Source organism: Eubalaena glacialis, chromosome 13, assembly GCF_028564815.1.
Source record: "Eubalaena glacialis isolate mEubGla1 chromosome 13, mEubGla1.1.hap2.+ XY, whole genome shotgun sequence".
In the NCBI taxonomy this organism is placed as follows: domain Eukaryota; kingdom Metazoa; phylum Chordata; class Mammalia; order Artiodactyla; family Balaenidae; genus Eubalaena; species Eubalaena glacialis.
In genome coordinates, this window is record NC_083728.1 from 58,614,556 (window position 1) to 58,635,397 (window position 20,842).

The following is a 20,842-nucleotide window of genomic DNA, read 5'->3' on the forward strand; positions in this document are numbered from 1 at the left end:
TAGCTTTAATTTGTAGCAACCTATATTTCTCTTTTTAGGGGACTGATTAAATTTTGGAACATTCAGACAGAATATTATGCCCAACTAAGATAATGCATATATTTAATTTATTGATTTTTAGAGATGTGTATAATGTATGATTATTCTTTAACTCTGTATTGTAATATGTGCCATATTGAGTGAGGAAAAAAGACCTCAGAGCTTCATTTAAGATAATATACTTAATGTTTGTTAAAAAGAAATGCATTTCTGTATGTATCTATGCATAGAAAAGTCTGGAAGGATGTATGTCAAATATTAAGTGCTAATACCTAGTGATGGGATTATGAGTAATTTTAATTTTATTCTTAATACTTTCAGGATTATTTCTAGTTTTTACAAAGAGCATGTCTTAATTTTTGATTGAAAGTATGTTCATTTTGTGGGGAGGGAAGAGAAACGGGGAAATTAGCTTTAGTTACAAGAATGAAGAACCTTCTCTAATTAAAACTTTCCAAAGAAAACCAGGACGGAATCTGGAGCTCTGAATACCAATTTCAAACTACTGTATATTTGTATATTGATTAATCTTTCAGTTTTTATTTCATTTTGTTTTCCTAGGCCAGCCTTTATGGATGAATATGAGAAGACTGAGGACGAATTGCAAAAGCACTATGACATTTATCTAGAGAAATTTCGAAATCTGGCTTATCTGGAACAGCAGCTCGAGGATCATCACAGGATGGAGCAAGAGAGGTTTGAGGTGAGTGCTTAGTCCTTCTGTATGACCATTCGTTCTCGTGTGTTACTTTGTACTTGTTGACATGCCAGTTTGTAAATATCACTGTGAAAAGAATATCAGGTGAATGTGTTTTCTCCCTGATCAGACTAAGGATTGCTCATGTGATTCTTCTGTTTTTCTGGTTGTGTTGCCTGGGCTCCAAGGTTGTCAAATCTTTGGTAGTAGGTTGTCACCAGAGTTTGGTCAGTTAGGACTACAGACAGGGCTGGGACATGACCTGTGCAGTTGGATACAGCTGCAAGCTTAGAAGGGCCTGGGCTTGCTTTAATCCTCTGCTGTCACCGTCTTGAAATTCTTAGTAATTTTTAACTGCATTTTATTTTGCACTGAGTCCCACAAATTATGTAACATGTCTTGGGTACAGATCTTGCTTGGTCAGTTCACTTAAAGATTTTCAAGCCCTGGTTTATTGAATCACCCAGAGTAGCTTTTCAGAAACTGCTTTATGAAGAAGAATTGTAGCTTATTGATTATTGTGCAAAATATGTATGACCTAGAAACTGACCGGCTGTCTTTCAGGTTCCTTTCATCCCAATGTGTAAGGCCATTTAGGAAAGAGTATTTCAAATCCCAGCGTCAGTTGATAAATATGGAATCGGAGCAAAGGAAGTTGGACGAAGTTGCTATCATTTTGAATTGCCCTTATCCCTTAGGGATATTTCTGCTTAACCCTAAAATAGGCATTTGGAATCTATGTTCGCCGTGAAACTGGTCTCCAGTCTCCCTTTCTCATGCTGTCCTTGACAGCTTTTGGTATAAAGGTTATCCTAGCCTTACTACAAACCAGGACATTTGAATTAGGTGACGCTACTTTGTTGCCAAGAGGGCTGGCTGTAACTGACACCTTCATCTGGATGTGTTTATCTGGAAGAGGAACCCGTTGCCACTCTTGCTGTAAGGCAGAGGCAGGCCATGGAGGAATGGAGGGTCTAGGACAGGCACGTTTTGAGGGCAATGAAAAGACCCTGGAGTTCTGGACATTTTAAACATTGGGTGTCTGGGAAAGAGCAGTAAAGAGACAGTGAAAATAAGCTGATCATTTTGTACTATTGTCTGGGCCACCCCTGGGCTCAGAGAACGTACCAAAGAACGTGCCTCAGGAAGCGAGTGGGTGGCCCAGGTTACTTCTGAGGGGCGCCTTCCTGCCCACCCTCCCTTCAGCAAGTACCTACCCTCTTTTTCTTCTGTGCTCACAGCTACTCCCCATGCTTCTAACACCTGGTCCCTCAAAATATCTCATGCATGAAACAGTGCTTCCTTTTTAACATTTAGAACAACAGCACATTTTAAAAAGCCAATTTCCTCTCCCATTCTCTCTTTTTCTAACTTTTTTTTTTTCGGCCGCACCGCACGGCATGCGGGATCTTAGTTCCCCAATCAGGGATGGAACCCGCGCCCTCTGCAGTGGAAGTGCGGAGTCTTAATCACTGAACCACCACAAGGAAGTCCCTCCCATTCTCTTTTTTGACAATAATCAGGGCCACATTTTATTAGCCACAAGTATTAGCTTTTTTTTATACCCTAGGAATTAAAACTAGTATTTCTTTCTTTCTTTTCCTATCTGATCACTCCTACCATTTAGCCCCTTTCAGGGTTAGAATTGTGCAGGGCAGAAAAATGATAAAATTCGTGCTTTATTTTAAGAGCAAGAGACCCCATAGTTGATGCATCTGTTCTTGTGTCCACATCCCACACAGGCACACGTGACGGGCATCTTGTTGTGTTGTCAGTTTTCTTCAGAGGCAGTGAGGTGTAGTGGGAGGAGCCTGGGTTTGGGGGCCAGTGAGGCCCATTTTGGGCCAGTGGTGTCACTTCTGGGAGCCCCCCCTTTTCATCAGGCTGCCAGAGTGATGACGGAGAAGGGGCGTTGAGTTTCCCATGCAGCGTTAGTTCTCTTCCCCTTCCTGTAGTTTAGTCTTTTTTGCTTCTATATCACAAATTTAGCAGTACTTACATGGTAAAGAATAATAAAACAGTCCAGAAAGTGTCATTTCTTCTGGATCTTGTTTTTCCTGCTCCATAGGAAGCTGAAAACACTCTCCGTCTGATGCAGAACAAGCTAAAGGAGGAAGAAAAGCGACTGCTCAAGAGCAGAAGTAAGCCCACACTTTTTAAATGGACGTGCTTACTCTGGACTAGAGTTTTCAGCCTCGGAAAACTTACACACGTATTTTATTTATTTTCAAAAGGCAATTTTCTCACAACTTTTATATCAGGTACCATTTTAATTCACTCAGGAGCTCAAGAGAATGTTTTAAATTACATAGCATTTAAAGTACATTTGGTTTTCGTGCCAACTGAGATACTGTTTTCCCCTGTTTAAATGATACAGTTAGTTTGAGTTGCATATAATTATACAAGAAAATTTGCTCTTAGCGGTCTTGTAGGGTTCCTTATTTTAGGGCAGACTGAGGGAAAGCAAGTATTGTGACGCAGTGCAAGTGTACTTACTTGAAGGTAGTCCCCCCACTTCACACACACCTGTCATATGTCCCCCAGTAATCCAAAGTCGTTCATCTAGGCTCTCACCTGTAGAGAAATGGGGGTTACCTACTTGTGAGACCTAGATTCTGGGAAGAAATGTTCCCCATGAGTGGGTAGCACACTTCATCCATGAACTTCACCAAGGTGTCAAGTCAGCCTTGGGAGCAGTAGCAGCATGTGATCTTCACGCGGAATTGATGGCTTTGTCTCACAGAGTTACTTCTCTTGCATGTTTCTCTTTTCTTGTGATGGTTTATTCTCTCATGCTTGCGGGAAGTGTACCTGGGACAGCAGGTGTGCGCTCTCTCTGTCTTTTCCCTTTGTATCTCTTTCCTGTCATACTTGTTCTATGCCTCTCTGTCCTGAATGTCAGGAAACTCTGGAAGAAGAGTAGGGACTGCTGTGAAATTCTCTAGGGGCAAGTTTAGAAAATTCCAAGGGCCTCTCTAGCGAAAGCAGCCCCTCACCTTTATGGTTCCAGGTCGGCCAGGAGTGCCTGAAGCAGCCCTAAGTGATAAGCCTGCATGGAGTTTATCCCCTTCCGAGAGGCCCAGCACAGGTAAGAGCCCGGTTGGTTGGCTGCATCCTGCTCTGCCCTGGACCAGCACATTAAGACCTTTCTCAGTGATCTTGCTTTATTCTTCTGAACTCAGACTTTAATTTTGTGATCCATAGGTTTGGGATCTCATGAAGGACAGAGATTCTCATGAGTATGTGTGATTTAGTTTTTTTGGAAAAATAAGTTCCAGTTTAAACCCACTTAATGAAGGAAAGCGCTTAATTTAGTAATTTTTGAGCAAAGAAGTTAGGAAAATGTTTACAAAGGACCATTCTCAGTTCTATTCATCTTAAGCTTCTTAAGATGCCCTGTCTTTCTTTGCTTTTCTGCACATGTGGGAACATTGCCCAGAGTATTGGGATATAAAGGAGGAGAGATATAAAGGAAGACCTTCTGAACTTTTCTCCGTCTGTGAAAGACTCCTCTGAACAGAAAAATCTAATAGTACGTAGATGTGAATCGGGACAAAAATTAGCAAAATCCAAAAGCTGGAAGAGAGCATCTTGTTCAGGCCACTCTGCAGGCAGCTGATTCAACCCAGCAAAGCATTATTGAGTATCTGTTCTGGGTGCTAAGGACATACCAGTGGACAGCAGACAGGGATCCTTGCCTTAAACGATTTGATGTGCTAACGACATGCTGGGGGACAAACAATAAGCAAGCTGTTTGTGGAAGGTGAAAAATGCCATGGGGGAAAACGTGGAGCAGGTAAGGGGCATAGGGAAGGTGTAATAGAATTGCAGTTTTAAAGAGGAGTCAGGGTAGACCTCACCAGGAGATGCTGTTTAAGCAAAGGCTAAATCAGTAGAGCTGGGGAGAAGGGAGCTATCAGATGGGGAAAGTCCCAGCCTTTCTGTGAGAAACTCAGTGAGTTTCGCTGAGTGAGGAAAAGTATGAACACGTGGGGCTGGAGCTGAGGCAGATGAGATGAGCTGGAAGGTGGGCCGTGTGCTTGAGGGGCTCACATTTGATGGAGACTGTCTTCTCTGTTAAGCAGGAGGTAAAGTCATTTCAGATTTGGCTTTGGGATTTGGAGTAAGAGGTTTGAGGAAGAGAAAGTTTGAGTAATTAGAGATGGGAGAGTGCCATAGGCCCCAAAGATTAAAAAGGCAAAGTGCTCTGTTCGGATGCCCTGTAGTAAAAGTCAAGGGCGACTCTTCATCTTCCCACCATCCTTTTAAACCTTGTTGCTGGTGGTAAATTTATAACTGTATCCTCGGTAGGATTCAAGTACTGTAGCATTAGGAACTTAAAGAATCCTCTGAATTTATAAAATGACCCAGGAATTTCTAGAAAGCAACTGAGTAACCTTGCTGTGGTTCCATTTTTGTGGTGTAGTGGAGAGCAGATGTTTATGCATGTCACACACATTTACCACGTGCCTACTGTGTGTCAGGTGTTGTGCCAGTGCACAGTGATGGAAAAGGCGCTCAGGGAGCTCCACGTCTAGAACTGCACCATCGGTACCTGGCCATGAGCTGGTGTTCTTGGAGCACTTGAAACATGGCTAGTCCAAATCGAGATATGCTGTTTGTGGAGAATATACACCAGATTTTGAAGACTTACTATAAAAGTAGAGTAAAATTACTCATTAATACTTTTTTAAATTGGTTACTTTTTTTTAAAATTTAATTTTATTTTTATACAGCAGGTTCTTATTATCCATTTTATACATATGAGTTTACATATGTCAATCCCAATATCCCAGTTCATCACACCACCACCCCTCCCACCCGCCACGTTCCCCCCTTGGTGTCCATACGTTTGTTCTTTACATCTGTGTGTCAATATCTGCCCTGCAAACTGGTTCATCTGCACCACTTTTCTAGGTTCCACATATATTCACTCTGTATGACTGTCTCTAGATCCATCCACGTCTCTACAAATGACTCAATTTCGTTCCTTTTTATGGCTGAGTAATATTCCATTGTATATATGTACCACATCTTCTTTAACCATTCGTCTGTCGATGGGCACTTAGGTTGCTTCCATGTCCTGGCTATTGTAAATAGTGCTGCAGTGAACATTGGGGTGTATGTGTCCTTTTGAATTATGGTTTTCTCTGGGTATATGCCCAGTAGTGGGATTGCTGGGTCATATGGTAATTCTATTTTTAGTTTTTTAAGGAACCTCCATACTGTTCTCCATAGTGGCTGTATCAATTTACATTCCCACCAACAGTGCAAGAGGGTTCCCTTTTCTCCACACCCTCTCCAACATCTGTTGTTTGTAGATTTTCTGATGATGCCCAATCTAACTGGTGTGAGGTGATACCTCATTGTAGTTTTGATTTGCATTTCTCTAATAATTAGTGATGTTGAGCAGCTTTTCATGTGCTTCTTGGCCATCTGTATGTCTTCTTTGGAGAAGTGTCTATTTAGGTCTTCTGCCCATTTTTGGATTGGGTTGTTTGTTTTGTTAATACTGAGCTGCATGAACTGTTTATATATTTTGGAGATTAATCCTTTGTCCGTTGATTCGTTTGCAAATATTTTCTCCCATTCTGAGGGTTGTCTTTTCATCTTGTTTGTGGTTTCCTTTGCTATGCAAAAGCTTTTAAGTTTCATTAGGTCCCATTTGTTTATTTTTGTTTTTATTTCCATTACTCTAGGAGGTGGATCAAAAAAGATCTTGCTGTGATTTATGTCAAAGAATGTTCTTCCTATGTTTTCCTCTAAGAGTTTTATAGTCTCCGGTCATACATTTAGGTCTCTAATCCTTTTTGAGTGTATTTTTGTGTATGGTGTTAGGGAGTGTTCTAATTTCATTCTTTTACATGTAGCTGTCCAGTTTTCCCAGCACCACTTATTGAAGAGACTGTCTTTTCTCCATTGTATTTCCTTGCCTCCTTTGTCATAGATTAGTTGACCATAGGTGCGTGGGTTTATCTCTGGGCTTTCTGTCCTGTTCCATTGATCTGTATTTCTGTTCTTGTGCCAGTACCATATTGTCTTGATTACTGTAGCTTTGTAGTATAGTCTGAAGTCAGGGAGTCTGATTCCTCCAGCTCCGTTTTTTTCCCTCAAGACTGCTTTGGCTATTCGGGGTCTTTTGTGTCTCCATACAAATTTTAAGATTTTTTGTTCTAGTTCTGTAAAAAATGCCATTGGTAATTTGATAGGGATTGCATTGAATCTGTAGATTGCTTTGGGTAGTATAGTCATATTCGCAATATTGATTCTTCCAATCCAAGAACGTGGTATATCTCTCCATCTGTTGGTATCATCTTTAATTTCTTTCATCAGTGTCTTACAGTTTTCTGCATACAGGTCTTTTGTCTCCCTAGGTAGGTTTATTCCTAGGTATTTTATTCTTTTTGTTGCAGGGGTAAATGGGAGTGTTTCCTTAATTTCTCTTTCAGATTTTTCATCATTAGTGTATAGGAATGCAAGAGATTTCTGTGCATTAATTTTGTATCCTGCAACTTTACCAAATTCATTGATTAGCTCTAGTAGTTTTCTGGTGGCATCTTTAGGATTCTCTATGTATAGTATAGTATCATGTCATCTGCAAACAGTGACAGTTTTACTTCCTCTTTTCCAATTTGTATTCCTTTTATTTCTTTTTCTTCTCTGATTGCCTTGGCTAGGACTTCCAAAACTATGTTGAATAATAGTGGTGAGAGTGGACATCCTTGTCTTGTTCCTGATCTTAGAGGAAATGCTTTCAGTTTTTCACCATTGAGAATGATGTTTGCTGTGGGTTTGTCATATATGGCCTTTATTATGTTGAGGTAGGTTCCCTCTATGCCCACTTTCTTGAGAGTTTTTATAATAAATGGGTGTTGAATTTTATCAAAAGCTTTTTCCGCATCTATTGAGATGATCATATGGTTTTTCTTCTTCAGTTTGTTAGTATGGTGTATCACATGATTGATTTGCGTATATTGAAGAATCCTTGCATCCCTGGGATAAATCCCACTTGACCACGGTGTATGATCCTTTCAATGTGTTCTTGGATTCTGCTTGCTAGTATTTTGTTGAGGATTTTTGCGTCTATATTCATGAGTGATATTGGTCTGTAATTTTCTTTTTTTGTAGTATCTTTGTCTGGTTTTGGTATCAGGGTGATGGTGGCCTCATAGAATGAGTTTGGGAGTGTTCCTTCCTCTGCAATTTTTTGGAAGAGTTTGAGAAGGATGGGTGTTAGCTCTTCTCTAAATGTTTGATAGAATTCACCTGTGAAGCCATCTGGTCCAGGGCTTTTGTTTGTTGGAAGATTTTTAATCACAGTTTCAATTTCCTTACTTGTGATTGGTCTGTCCATATTTTCTATTTCTTCCTGGTTCAGTCTTGGAAGGTTATACCTTTCTAAGAATTTGTCCATTTCTTCCAGGTTGTCCATTTTATTGGCATAGAGTTGCTTGTAGTAGTCTCTTAGGATGCTTTGTATTTCTGTGGTGTCTGTTGTAACTTCTCCTTTTTCATTCTAATTTTATTGATTTGAGTCCTCTTTTTCTTGATGGGTCTGGCTAATGGTTTATCAATTTTGTTTATCTTCTCAAAGAACCAGCTTTTAGTTTTATTGATCTTTGCTATTGTTTTCTTTGTCTCTATTTCATTTATTTCTGCTATGATCTTTATGATTTCTTTCCTTCTACTAACTTTGGGTTTTGTTTGTTCTTCTTTCTCTTGTTCCTTTAGGTGTAAGGTTAGATTGTTTATTTGAGATGTTTGCTGTTTCTTGAGATAGGATTGTATTGCTATAAGCTTCCCTCTTAGAACTGCTTTTGCTGCATACCGTAGGTTTTGGATTGTTGTGTTTTCCTTGTCATTTGTCTCTAGGTATTTTTCGATTTCCTCTTTGATTTCTTCAGTGATCTCTTGGTTATTTAGTAACGTATTGTTTAGCCTCCATGTGTTTGTGTTTTTTACATTTTTTTCCCTGTAATTGATTTCTAATCTCATAGAGCTGTGGTCAGAAAAGATGCTTGATATGATTTCAGTTTTCTTAAATTTACTAAGGCTTAGTTTGTGACCCAAGATGTGATCTATCCTGGAGAATATTCCGTGCACCCTTGAGAAGAAAGTGTAATCTGCTGTTTTTGGATGGAATGTCCTATAAATATCAGTTAAATCTATCTGGTCTGTTGTGTCATTTAAAGCTTGTGTTTCCTTATTAATTTTCTGTCTGGATGATCTGTCCATTGGTGTAAGTGAGGTGTTAAAGTCCCCCACTGTTATTGTGTTACTGTCGATTTCCTCTTTTATAGCTGTTAGCAGTTGCCTTATATATTGAGGTGCTCCTATGTTGGGTGCATATATATTTATAATTGTTATATCTTTTTCTTGGATTGATCACTTGATCATTACATAGTGTCCTTCCTTGTCTCTTGTAACATTCTTTATTTTAAAGTTTATTTTACCTGATATGAGTATTGCTATTCCAGCTTTCTTTTGATTTCCATTTGCATGGAATATCTTTTTCCATCCCCTCACTTTCAGTCTGTATGTGTCCCTAGGTCTGAAGTGGGTCTCTTGTAGACAACATGTATATGGGGTTTTGTTTTTGTATCCATTCAGCGAGCCTGTGTCTTTTGGTTGGAGCATTTAATCCATTCACGTTTAAGGTAATTATTGATATGTATGTTCCTATGACCATTTTCTTAATTGCTTTGGGTTTGTTTTTGTAGGTCCTTTTCTTCTCTTTGTTTCCCACTTAGAGAAGTTTCTTTATCATTCGTTGTAGAGCTGGTTTGGTGGTGCTGAATTCTCTTAGCTTTTGGTTGTCTGTAAAGCTTTTGATTTCTCCATCGGATCTGAATGAGATCCTTGCCGGGTAGAGTAATCTTGGTTGTAGGTTCTTCCCTTTCATCACTTTAAGTATATCATGCCACTCCCTTCTGGCTTGTAGAGTTTCTGCTGAGAAATCAGCTGTTTACCTTATGGGAGTTCCCTTGTATGTTATTTGTCATTTTTCCCTTGCTGCTTTCAATAATTTTTCTTTGTCTTTTATTTTTGTCAATTTGATTACTATGTGTCTCAGCGTGTTTCTCCTTGGGTTTATCCTGTATGGGACTCGCTGCGCTTCCTGGACTTGGGTGGCTATTTCCTTTCCCATGTTAGGGAAGTTTTTGACTATAATCTCTTCTAATATTTTCTCTGGTCCTTTCTCTCTCTCTTCTTCTTCTGGGACCCCTATAATGCGAATGTTGTTGCGTTTAATGTTGTCCCAGAGGTCTCTTAGGCTGTCTTCATTTCTTTTCATTCTTTTTTCTTTATTCTGTTCCACAGCAGTGAATTCCACCATTCTGTCTTCAGGTCACTTATCCGTTCTTCTGCCTCAGTTATCCTGCTATTGATTCCTTCTAGTGTAGTTTTCATTTCAGTTATTGTATTCTTCATTTCCATTTGTTTGTTCTTTAATTCTTCTAGGTCTTTGTTCAGCATTTCTTGCATCTTCTCAGTCTTTGCCTCCATTCTGTTTCCAAGGTCCTGGATCATGCTGTCATTATTCTGAATTCTTTTTCTGGAAGGTTGCCTATCTCCACTTCATTTAGTTGTTTTTTGGAGTTTTGTCTTGTTCCTTCATCTGGTACATAGCCCTCTGCCTTTTCATCTTGTCTATCTTTCTGTGAATGTGGTTTTTGTTCCACAGGCTGCAGGATTGTAGTTCTTCTTGCTTCTGCTGTCTCTGCCCTCTGGTGGATGAGGCTATCTAAGAGGCTTGTGCAAGTTTCCTGATGGGAGGGACTGGTGGTGGGTAGAGCTGGGTGTTGCTCTGGTGGGCAGAGCTCAGTAAAACTTCATTCGCTTGTCTGCTGATGGGTGGGGCTGGGTTCCCTCCCTGTTGGTTGTTTGGCCTGAGGCGCCCCAACCCTGGAGCCTACCTGGGCTCTTTGGTCAGGTAATGGTGGACTCTGTGAGGGCTCACACCAAGGAGTACTTCCCCGAACTTCTGCTGCCAGTGTCCTTGTCCTCACGGAGAGACAGCCACCCCCCACCTCTGCAGGAGACCCTCCAACACTAGCAGGTAGGTCTGGTTCAGTCTCCTATGGGGTCACTGCTCCTTCCCCTGGGTCCCGATGTGCCCACTACTTTGTGTGTGCCCTCCAAGAGTGGAGTCTCTGTTTCCCCCAGTCCTGTTGAAGTCCTGCAATCAAATCCCACTTGCCTTCAAAGTCTGATTCTCTGGGAATTCCTCCTCCCGTTGCTGTATCCACAGGTTGGGAAGCCTGACGTGGGGCTCAGAACCTTCACTCCATTGGGTGGACTTCTGTGGTATCCGTGTTCTCCAGTTTGTGAGTCAGCCACCCAGCAGTTATGGGATTTGATTTTATTTTGATTGCGTCCCTCCTACCATCTCACTGTGGCTTCTCCTTTGTCTTTGGATGTGGGGTATCTTTTTTGGTGAGTTCCACTGCCTTCCTGTCGATGATTGTTCAGCAGTTAATTGTGATTCCGGTGCTCTTGCAGGAGGGAGTGAGAGCACATCCTTCTACTCTGCCATCTTGAACCAGTCTCCTATTGGTTACTTATTAAAATGACATTTTAGATATATTGGGTTAAATAAAACATTAGTAAAATTAATTCACCTGTTTCTTTTTGCTTTAATGTAGTTACTAGAAAATTTTAAATTGCATCTGGGGCTGGCGTATTTCTATTGGACAGTGTTGATCTAAAAGGAGAAACTTACAAAGGAACTGTCTACAGTTTAAGTGTGTATGAAGTATATTTCATTGTGGTTTTGATTTGAATTTCTCTGATAGCCAGTGAAATGGAGCATCTTTTCATCTGCTTATTGGCTGTCTGTGTATCTTCTTTGGAGAGATCCATTCAAGCCCTTTGCAGATTTTTCAATTGGGTTTTCCTTTTATTGTTGAGTTATATATACTAGACCCTTAGGTGATTTCTGATTTGCAGATATTTTCTGTCATTCTCTGGACTGTCTTTTCACTTTCTTGATGCTGTCCTTTGCTGTACAAAGTTTTAATGAAGTACAATTTACCAATTTTTTTCTTTGTTGCTTGTGCTTTTAGTGTCATATTTAAGAAACTGCTGAATTCAAGGTCACCAAGGTTTACCCCTCTGTTTCCTTCTAGGAGTTTTATAGTTTTAACTCTTACATTTAGGTCTCTGACCCATTTTGAGTTAATTCTTGTATATGGTGTGAGGTAGAGGGCCAACCTCATTCTTTTGCGTGTGGCTGTCCATTTGTCCCAGCACTATTGTTTGGAAAGTCTATTCTTTTCCTGTTGAATTATCCCGGCACCCTAGTTGGCCATACTCATTTTAACGTGTCACTGACAACTCGGTGATTTCAGTGTCAGCAGGTATTAACTTTAGTTTACGTGCTTGGTCCTCAGTCTATTGCTGTGACTTGTCAGAAGAAATCGTACTGAGCCCAAGGTACCTGTATTAATGTTGGTTTAAAATTCATGATATCATTTGCTTTATATTGCATGGGGTGAGGATTTAATGTCATAATTTTCCTGGAGGAAGTAAAAAGTGAACTAATCTGAAGAGTGATTTCACTTTGTGGTCATTAATTTGTGTTAATATCTAGTTACTGTCTAATCACATTCTCTGTAACAGCTTTTATAAGGTGGTAGTTGTCGGATCGATTGTACTGAAGTCCTTGCAGGATGCCCTTATTGACACTTTCTCCAGCTCCCAGCTTTGCCCCTTCATGCTGTAGAGTACAGCTCTTCTCTCCAGGGCTAAAGGAAGCAGGAAACTTTCCCTCAGTGCCCAGCTAGATGCAGCTGTCATTTCATTACTCTCTTACAGCAGGGGTTAAGCAAAGCATTTTTGTAGATGAACAATTACTCTACTTCCAAACTGTCTTAAGAGTCAGTGATCAGAACAGCAACTGCATTCTTCCAGTTCCTTCCTTCTAAAACCCCTGTCACTCTCTGGGCACAGAGCAGTTGGGCTGGGCAGTGAAAGTTTTTTCTCCCCACTGTGGAAACTCTCCTTCTGTAGGTTTACATTAGGAAATGTTCAACCTGCACAAGACTCCAGAGGAGTATTTAAGAAATTAATGTAAAAGGCCGTTGCATTGAGAATGACCTTTCTTTACCTTTATAATGAATTTTCTCCAGTAAGGAATATCACGAGCACCAATTTTCGTTGCCAGTCACCAGGTAGCCATCTTTCCCAGGCAGCCCAATCAGGCCCTTCCTGGCCCATCTCCCTCTTGCCTCCAGGCTTGTTTTGGTGCAGTTGCTGACCATTTCAGTGGGCTCCACTTCCCTCGTGTTATCCTCAAGGAGCTTGAGTTCTGGTAACATGGCCTAAGACTGAACAGAGAGTGTTTTTTTCCCCCCAACTAACGAAGAACTCCCAGCTACCTTGACAGCTGGCTAGTCAGTTTTTTAGTTTTACGTACTGGAATAATGTTTCTAACTGATATAACTGACCCACTTTTTTCTTGCTTTGGAAAATTGTTTATAAAAAAACTAGCCTATCGTTTTTTGCATTAACTCTTCACTAAGTATCTACAGGCAACTCCCAAGAGCCTTGTAAAATCAAATGCATCAAAAGAAAGGCTTAGAAGCACAGATGGCTTTTGACAAGAGCCTTACTGGACAGAAGCTGTTTTAGAGGCAATGACAGAGCTGCCCTTTTGTTTTGCCTACTTGTGTTGCTGCCAGGTAATGATGACTCCGACATTGACATCCAGGAGGACGATGAATCCGACAGTGAACTAGAAGAGAGACGGCTGTCCAAGCCACGGACAGCCATGGAGGCGCTCTTGCAAGGTACCACAGTGGCTCTTGCTTGCCCTCCGCCCCACGCCCTGTCGCAGGAAATGGCGGCCGGGATTGGGTCAGGGCTGCTTGGTTTCAAGGCTCGTAAGCACACTGCCCTGTTGTTTATCAGGATTTGGCCCTTAAACTGGTCAGTGGTCATCTTTGCTGCTAATACTCTTACCTTTGGCCCCAAGAATAACCAGTCTTATTTATGGTTTGGTACTTCTCACGGAGGCCACATAACACACTGCCTCTGCTGATCAGCTGAATTCTGCCTTTTTTGGGTCCAAACTGCTCTCAGTGCAGTTACATCCCTTATGGTCAGAGAATTAATGCACAGATAAGGGACTTACATGAGCATCTCTGCTGTTAAAAAAAAGTTCTTCTGGGAATTCCCTGGCGGTCCAGTAGTTAGGACTCTGTGCTCCCACTGCAGGGGGCACAGGTTTGATCCCTGACCAAGGACCTAAGATCCCCCATGCTGTGGGGTGTGGCCAAAAAAAAAAAAATTCTTCTAGTTTCTACCTTCTTACTGCAAAAGATTCAAGCAATAACATATGTGGAGCAAATGTGGGTGCTCCCCTGGGGTCTTCCTCATGTCCCACTCCCTCACCTACAGGGGTCATGGCCAGTGGCTTGGGGTGTGTCCTTCCAAATTACCTTTCCACACATATACACGTGTGTGCTCGTGAGCGCGCACACACACACACACTCAGATGTGGACACAAAGATCACCTGAAACATTTTTTTAACCTAAATGGGACCAGATTGTGTGTGGTTCTGTACTTGCTTTTTAAAATTATTATTAAATATACTGGAACCTTTTCCATGTCAGTAAAATACAAATCTGCTTTATTCTTTCTGACAGCTGCATAGTGTTCCATCCTATGGCTGTACCCATAATTTATTTGGGCATTCCATATTGATAGATATTTAAGTATTTCCACTCTTTCCTTTGTATGTACATCTTTCCGCACATGTGCAAGTGTTTCTTTAGGTTGCATCATTAAAAATGGAATTCTTAGGTCAAAGGTTATATAAATTGTTATTTTGATAGATACTAAACTAAATTGCCCTATATTTGCCTATAAAGCATTTCTACTACCTGTTAATTTTTGGAACAAAATTGCATTTTTATGTATATAATACTCCTAAGTGGTAAATCATCTTTATTGTTTTATATTAACTTCTATATTAACTGCTTTCTCTTATAGGCTCAGCTATTTTTATTTATTACATTTCATTTTTTTATAGGATAATTAGATGCTCTGATTCCTTTCTCTTCCTTTTATTTTTTAAGAGCTTCATGATATAAATAGAGGTTAGAGGTTATGACTCCCATTCTGCAGATGGGGGCCAAGGCTCTAAAAAGGTATGGAATTGGCTCAGTAGAACATAGTAAGGGCACTGGTTTCCTAAATTCTCCTGCTGACCACTCAGCCTGCAGAAGTAAAATCAGGAAACAGGGTTCGTTTCCAAAAACTATAAGTTCTTCAAACAACACAAGAGTTGCATTTTATCTGACCAAGGGAGCGTGTCCATAAACAGCTTTTGATGGCCATCTCCAGGCCTGCCCTGCGTGAGCTCCTCTGAGCTGCCTTCGCTGCCTTTCTTCTGAGGCCTGGCCCTGGCATCACCGGTGGCCATTTTTCAGCCTTCGGGTACGTGCAGCTCTCTGCCTTCACCCAGCAAGGATGGCTCTTGGGTTTTTGCGGAAGTCACATCTAGACAACATTGGCTTCCAGAGGAGGAGGGGAGAATCACTTAGATAATGATGGTGTTTTGAAGGATAAATTAATGTGATACTTAAATTTTTTTACTTTTTGGAGCTCAGACATAGATCCAAGTACAAGTGACATTGGCCCATAAAAGGAGAATATATTTCTTTTTTCAACAGAGAGCACGTCTCTTCTATTGCATGTATACTAAAATGGGATTCAGTGATTTTTCCCTAAAATATTTACAGGATGCATATTTATTTTTCTGATTTATGATTTGTGCTTATATTTTAATGCCCTTTTCCTCTTTTTCAAAGTGGAAATGCAGAAAATCTATTACTATCATAGTTCTGATTAGCTGGATGCTACTTAAGTCAGTTTTTTATTTTTATTTTTTTAGAGGTATTTATTTACTTATTTTATGTATTTGGCTGTGCCGGGTCTTAGTTGAAGCACGTGGGATCATCGTTGCCTCGTGTGGGATCTTTATCTGTGGCATGGAGGATCTTTAGTTTTGGCATGCATGTGGGATCTAGTTCCCTGACCAGGGATCGAACCCAGGCCCCCTGCATTGGGAGCGCGGAGTCTTAACCACTGGACCACCAGGGAAGTACCTACTTAAGTCAGTTTTTTAATGTGATTCTTCTTTTTCCCAGTTTTCTAAAGGAAAGCAAATCTTGAAGGCCATTTCCTGTCCTGTATCCTACAAGGTTTTCATACTCTCTTCATGCTTTTGTTCTCCTCAGGACGACCCAGCAAACGCGTCGTGGGCACAATGCAAGGTGGAGACTCGGACAACGAGGTGAGTCCCGACCAGCTCCCTGAGCTGTCCTGGTCTTGGCCATCTTGGGCCAGCCTTGTAGGCTAGTTTGGCCGAGAAGCTAAGTGTATCTGACCAGTTTAGCGCGAGGTGCTGCTTCTCAGCCCGGCCCTTTGCTGGGTTTGTGGCGGAGTTCGACCTCCCAAGGAGCTAGACTCTCTTCTTTGCTAGTTGTTGGCTCATTTCTTTTCTTTTCAAATGAACGTGCTTGCCCTACTTTTTTTTTTCTTCTTCTCATTGTTCTTTCCATTCTCGCTTTCCAAAGATGGAAGCAGCACCAGCTCTCTTAGGTAAATGCAAGACTTCCAGCTCCAAGAAACAGGTTGGTTTTCTTTTTCACCTCCATTTGTGTGTGTGTGAGCGACTTAGGGTCAGCAGAGAGCCTTCCCCAAGAGTGATGCCTTGTGTCTGGGGCAAGAAGCCACTCAGATGGGTTCCACAGTGAGTGGTGAAGTTACCTAGAGGTTCCTGTGCTAATGAGGAGGCGGGGTGAACACTGAGCCAAGAGACAAGGAAGGCTATTAGGCCCCTGAACTGTAACCTAGAAGAGAAGGGATTCTGCTGAGGGCTGGGGTCAAGTCCAGGCTTTTCTTCAGCTCCATTCTGGGGAGGGAACCTGAAAGGCAGGCTCTCTCGAGACCAGGGCCCGGAGTGTGACATCAGGTTGCTGATGCCTTGAGCACTGTTGAGTGGATAACTGACTGGGAAACCAATGGAATGGGGAACCAAGGCATCCTTGCTGGGGTCCGGTTATTGGGGCCGCACCGTCCATCGCTCTGGGCGTGCCTTCTTTGTTGAGTCCCTGGCAGGGCTGTGAGGCCCAAGAGGCAAAGGTGACCGGACTGATGGAGATCACAGACCTCCCATCAGGCTGAATGCCATGCGTGTCTGGAGCACGGCACTAGTGCATGCACATAGCGTGGGCTGATATTCTTGTACAACAGTTCCGTTTATTAGGTACCGATGGTGAATACTTTTAGAGAAATTCACGGGAGGGGAGAGGTCACTCAGATTTGCTGGGCAAGATGCACAGAGAAGATAGGGCCTTGAATTCATAGAAGACAGTCTATAGAGAAGCAGAGAGACTACCTCAAAAATTTTTTTAACAAAGTAGGGGATGGATGGCTAAATAGCTTCTATCCATCCATCTTACCCATCTGAGACAGAATTAGGGAAAGTCTGGTGGGGAAACTCATGACACTGGCCTCTTTTCTTATGATTTGCTTGATCATTTGTATAGCTTTCTACTTTCCTGAGTAAATGCCTTATTTGTAGCTTAAAATCTCCTCTGTGCCTGTTGCCACTTATTTATCTCAAGGAGGCTGTTTCCACACATCCCCCTGAGCATAGGGGCTTGTCCTTCACCTGTTCACTCATTCACTTGCCAGGTCCTTGTTGAGTGCCTGTTACATACCAGGCACCGTTAGGGGTTTGGGGAATACAGCAGTGAACAGAACAAAGCCTCTGCCTTCTTGAGGCTTACATTCCAACGGTCATCAAGCAGATATATCAGGGGTCATGGTGGTAAGAAAAATAAAGCAGGTTCAGGGGACAGAGTGACAGGGATGAGGGAGGAGGTCGATGTCTTCTGATTGGTCGGGGAAGGTCTCTGATTAGGTGACATTGGGCAGGGGGCTGAGTGGTAGGAGGAAGGTGATGCTGCGGTGGGGCAGTGAGGCCTAGGAAACGTGGTTCCTGAATTCGAGGGCCGGAGGCGGCAGCATGACTGGGAGTGAGTGAACTGGGGCAGGAGCAGCAGGAGAGGCAGCAGGGGCCACGCACAGCTTTGCAGGATGTGATGAGGGCTTGCGCTCTCTGAGTGCAGCGGGGAGGTGCTGGATACCCAGGACAGCTGACCTGAGTCTCAGAGGAACCAGGTGGGGGGCATTTGCAGGGGTCTAGTTCAGAAGCGAGGGTGGCGGTAGCAGCAGACTGGTGAGAAGTGGTCAGATTCTGGATGTTTCTAAGGTGAGAACCATTAGGTTTTGTTAATTGGACATGAGGTGTTAGAGAAAGAGAGAAATGCCCTGGTTGTGGCTTAATTGGCTGAAAGCATAGTTTTCATTTCCTGAGGGGGGCAGACCTGAGGAAGGGACTTGAGAGCAGATCAAGAGTCTGGTTTTGGACATTCTCAGTGTGAGCTGCCTGCTAGATGTCCACATGCTGGTGTTGAGGACTTCAAGGGTCAGGTCTGAGCTGGAGATTGAATTTGGGGGAGCCACCCAAAGACCACCATGAGGATAGATGTGATTGCTCGGGGAGAGAGAATAGAAAGGGAAGAGAGGAGGCCCAAGGCCGACCCTGTATTGCAGAGGTCAGGGCGAGGAAGCAGGTCAGGCAAGCTCTACCGAGAAGACGAGGAAGTGAAGTGGGGCGAGCACCTGAGAGGAGGGGGCCTGGAGCACAGGAAGGGGGTTCCGGGGGAGGAGGAGCAGTCCTGTGTCAGATGCAGCCATGGGTCAAACAGGAGCATGGAGAATTACCCATAGGATCTGAGTCCATTGAATGTTTCAGTCTTGGGGGACTTGTCGGGGGGGTGAGAGCCTGGCTAGTGGTGCTTAGAGGGCAGCGAGAGGGGAGCCGGCAGGGATAGCGTGAGTGCAAGCTCGTTCAGGGGGTTTGCTGTGAGGCCACAGGAGAACAGGGCAGAGTAGCTGCAGAGGAAGGTGGGGTTACATTTTAGGGTTTTTTATTTTGTGTTTTTAAGAAGAAGGAGATTGCAGCATGTATGTGTGCTGGTGGGAATGGTCTATATAGAGTGACCGACCATCCTGGTTTACTGGGGATACAGGACTTGCAGTATGAAAAAGCTGGTTGAGTTGGTCACCCTGATCTAGATGATGAAAGAGAGAATGTCTTTTATTTTGCTCCTTACACCCATTTCCTGAGTGGCTTTCCATCCAGAAGCCCAAATAAGCAACCCCCACCAAGCCCCTGCCCTTCTTGCTGTCCACTGGTGGGTCTCTGGGCCTCCAGTGAGCCTCCGTGCACATCCAGTGGTGCTCCTGAGACGGCGGCGGGAAAGCCACCTTGCAGCTCCAGCCTTGGCTTGCCCGTTGGTGTTTGAGGGTTACTGGTTGGAAGACACATTTATATATGTATTTCAGCCAGCAATATATAGACACTGGCCCCGTTCTTATGCCCCCACGGCCTGACTGCTGCTCTGGCAAGCTCTTCCTTCATGTGGGTGTTGCTGGTTATTGAGCTACTAGTAAAAAAGCAAGGTAGGGTCTCTGCTGACATGATGTCAGTAGCAGGACGGGACCCTCAGCTGTATTTGCTGTCTTTTCCTGTAGGAAGACTCAGAGGACAGTGAGATTGACATGGAGGATGATGAAGACGACGACGATTTGGAGGACGAGAGCATTGCTCTCTCACCAGCTAAGCCCAGTCAAAGAGTCCGGAAACCTGAGCCCCTGGATGAGAGTGACAATGACTTCTGACCTTCTTGCCAAGGGACCCAGGCAGATTAAAACCCTCAGATTTGTAGGTAAAGGGGAAATTAAAGGGTCAGAAGGAAATAGGCATTTTGTTGGATAAGCCAGCAGGACTCATTGTTAATGAAGCAAAACGTGTTTCCGCTTTAGCCTTCTGTGTGTTACTCTACACACTCCAAAGCTTAAACAAGAACCGGAGCAAACCCCAAAGATGATTTTTTTTCCCTTATCTATCTCCTAAAACTTGGGAAATGCATGTGTTCTTAGTGATTCACATCCACAGGACAAAAACTTGAGAAATAACAGCCAACGCTGTGTAAGTCTTGCCTGTTATTTTTGTCACACTTTTCCTCTAAAAGTCAGCAGGACCATCGAGTCCAGACCTGGGGCTAGAACTGGGCATAGGACTCATTTCAGGAGTTGTGGGGGAGTGTCTGACTATTCATCACATACAGTTCAGAATGTTTATTTTAGATCAGCTTTTGAGTCTAGCCTTTATTTTCTTTCTTCTGCATGCTCACAATACCAAGCTTTAAATGTATTTTACTAACTAAAATTTTCTGAAAGAAAGTCAGCTAACTCTGATGAAAACTAGCTTTCCTTGAAAATCAGGCAACAGAGAGGTGCTCCAGATCATACATACTCCATTTTCTCTCAGAAGGCTGACATTCCTCCTTAGGAAGGAGCAAATTAAGGAAAAAGTTTTGGTACGGATTCATGTTTCTGACCTAAAAAAATAAACCGGAATTGAATTTGATAGAATAGCACTAGAAGAATTTCCCTTCTGTGAAAGGAGAAGTGACAGATAGGTGGAGTTTGGTTTTGTCTTGTTAATATGGAAAGCACAGAGGAGTTTTCATTTATTTTCAGTTATAAAGTCAGAAGACTTGTGAAGTTCTCTCTTAATAAATTTATTTAATACCATATTTTTATATTATTGTTTTATTTGAAAGTATAATTATTTATTTGTACCATAACATATAAATACTTATTTAAGAAGAGTTCAGGGGTTATTATATTACATGTGAATTTCAGGAGACTATGTGACAGTTATTTCTATCTTTGCTTTTTTCTCTGTCTTTCCCTCAATTTTACATAAGAGATTACCCCCATTTTAAAAAAAAACATTCAGCATTCAGTTAATTCACCAGTAATTTGAGATGTGCCATCTTTGAAACGATAAGCTAACAGGGAAGAGGTGTATCGAGAGCCACATTACCTCCTCAGATGCCGTGGCTTTTAAGGCACAAGAGAGTCATTGAATCTCCTTGGATGACATAGCTTTGGTTTACCTGAGTCTGACCTGACTTTTATTTTAAAAAACAAAAACTGTATTTCTGTTTCCCTAA

At 42.3% G+C, this 20,842-nt stretch overlaps 1 protein-coding gene across 3 annotated transcripts in view; it reads left to right on the plus strand.

The window, feature by feature from the left end:
* CLUAP1 (clusterin associated protein 1) overlaps positions 1-20,400 on the plus strand; it is a 41,482-nt gene extending 21,082 nt beyond the window's left edge. For 2 of the 3 annotated variants that reach the window (XM_061208319.1, XM_061208321.1), the window contains 6 exons: positions 601-742; positions 2,805-2,877; positions 3,747-3,824; positions 13,420-13,527; positions 15,983-16,038; positions 19,353-20,400. In XM_061208319.1, the coding sequence (XP_061064302.1) occupies positions 601-742; positions 2,805-2,877; positions 3,747-3,824; positions 13,420-13,527; positions 15,983-16,038; positions 19,353-19,499 (604 nt within the window). In that variant the 3' untranslated portion in view covers positions 19,500-20,400. The remainder of the gene's footprint in view (positions 1-600; positions 743-2,804; positions 2,878-3,746; positions 3,825-13,419; positions 13,528-15,982; positions 16,039-19,352) is intronic. The other variant, XM_061208320.1, reaches the window with a different exon arrangement.
* The last annotated feature ends 442 nt before the right edge of the window (positions 20,401-20,842 follow it).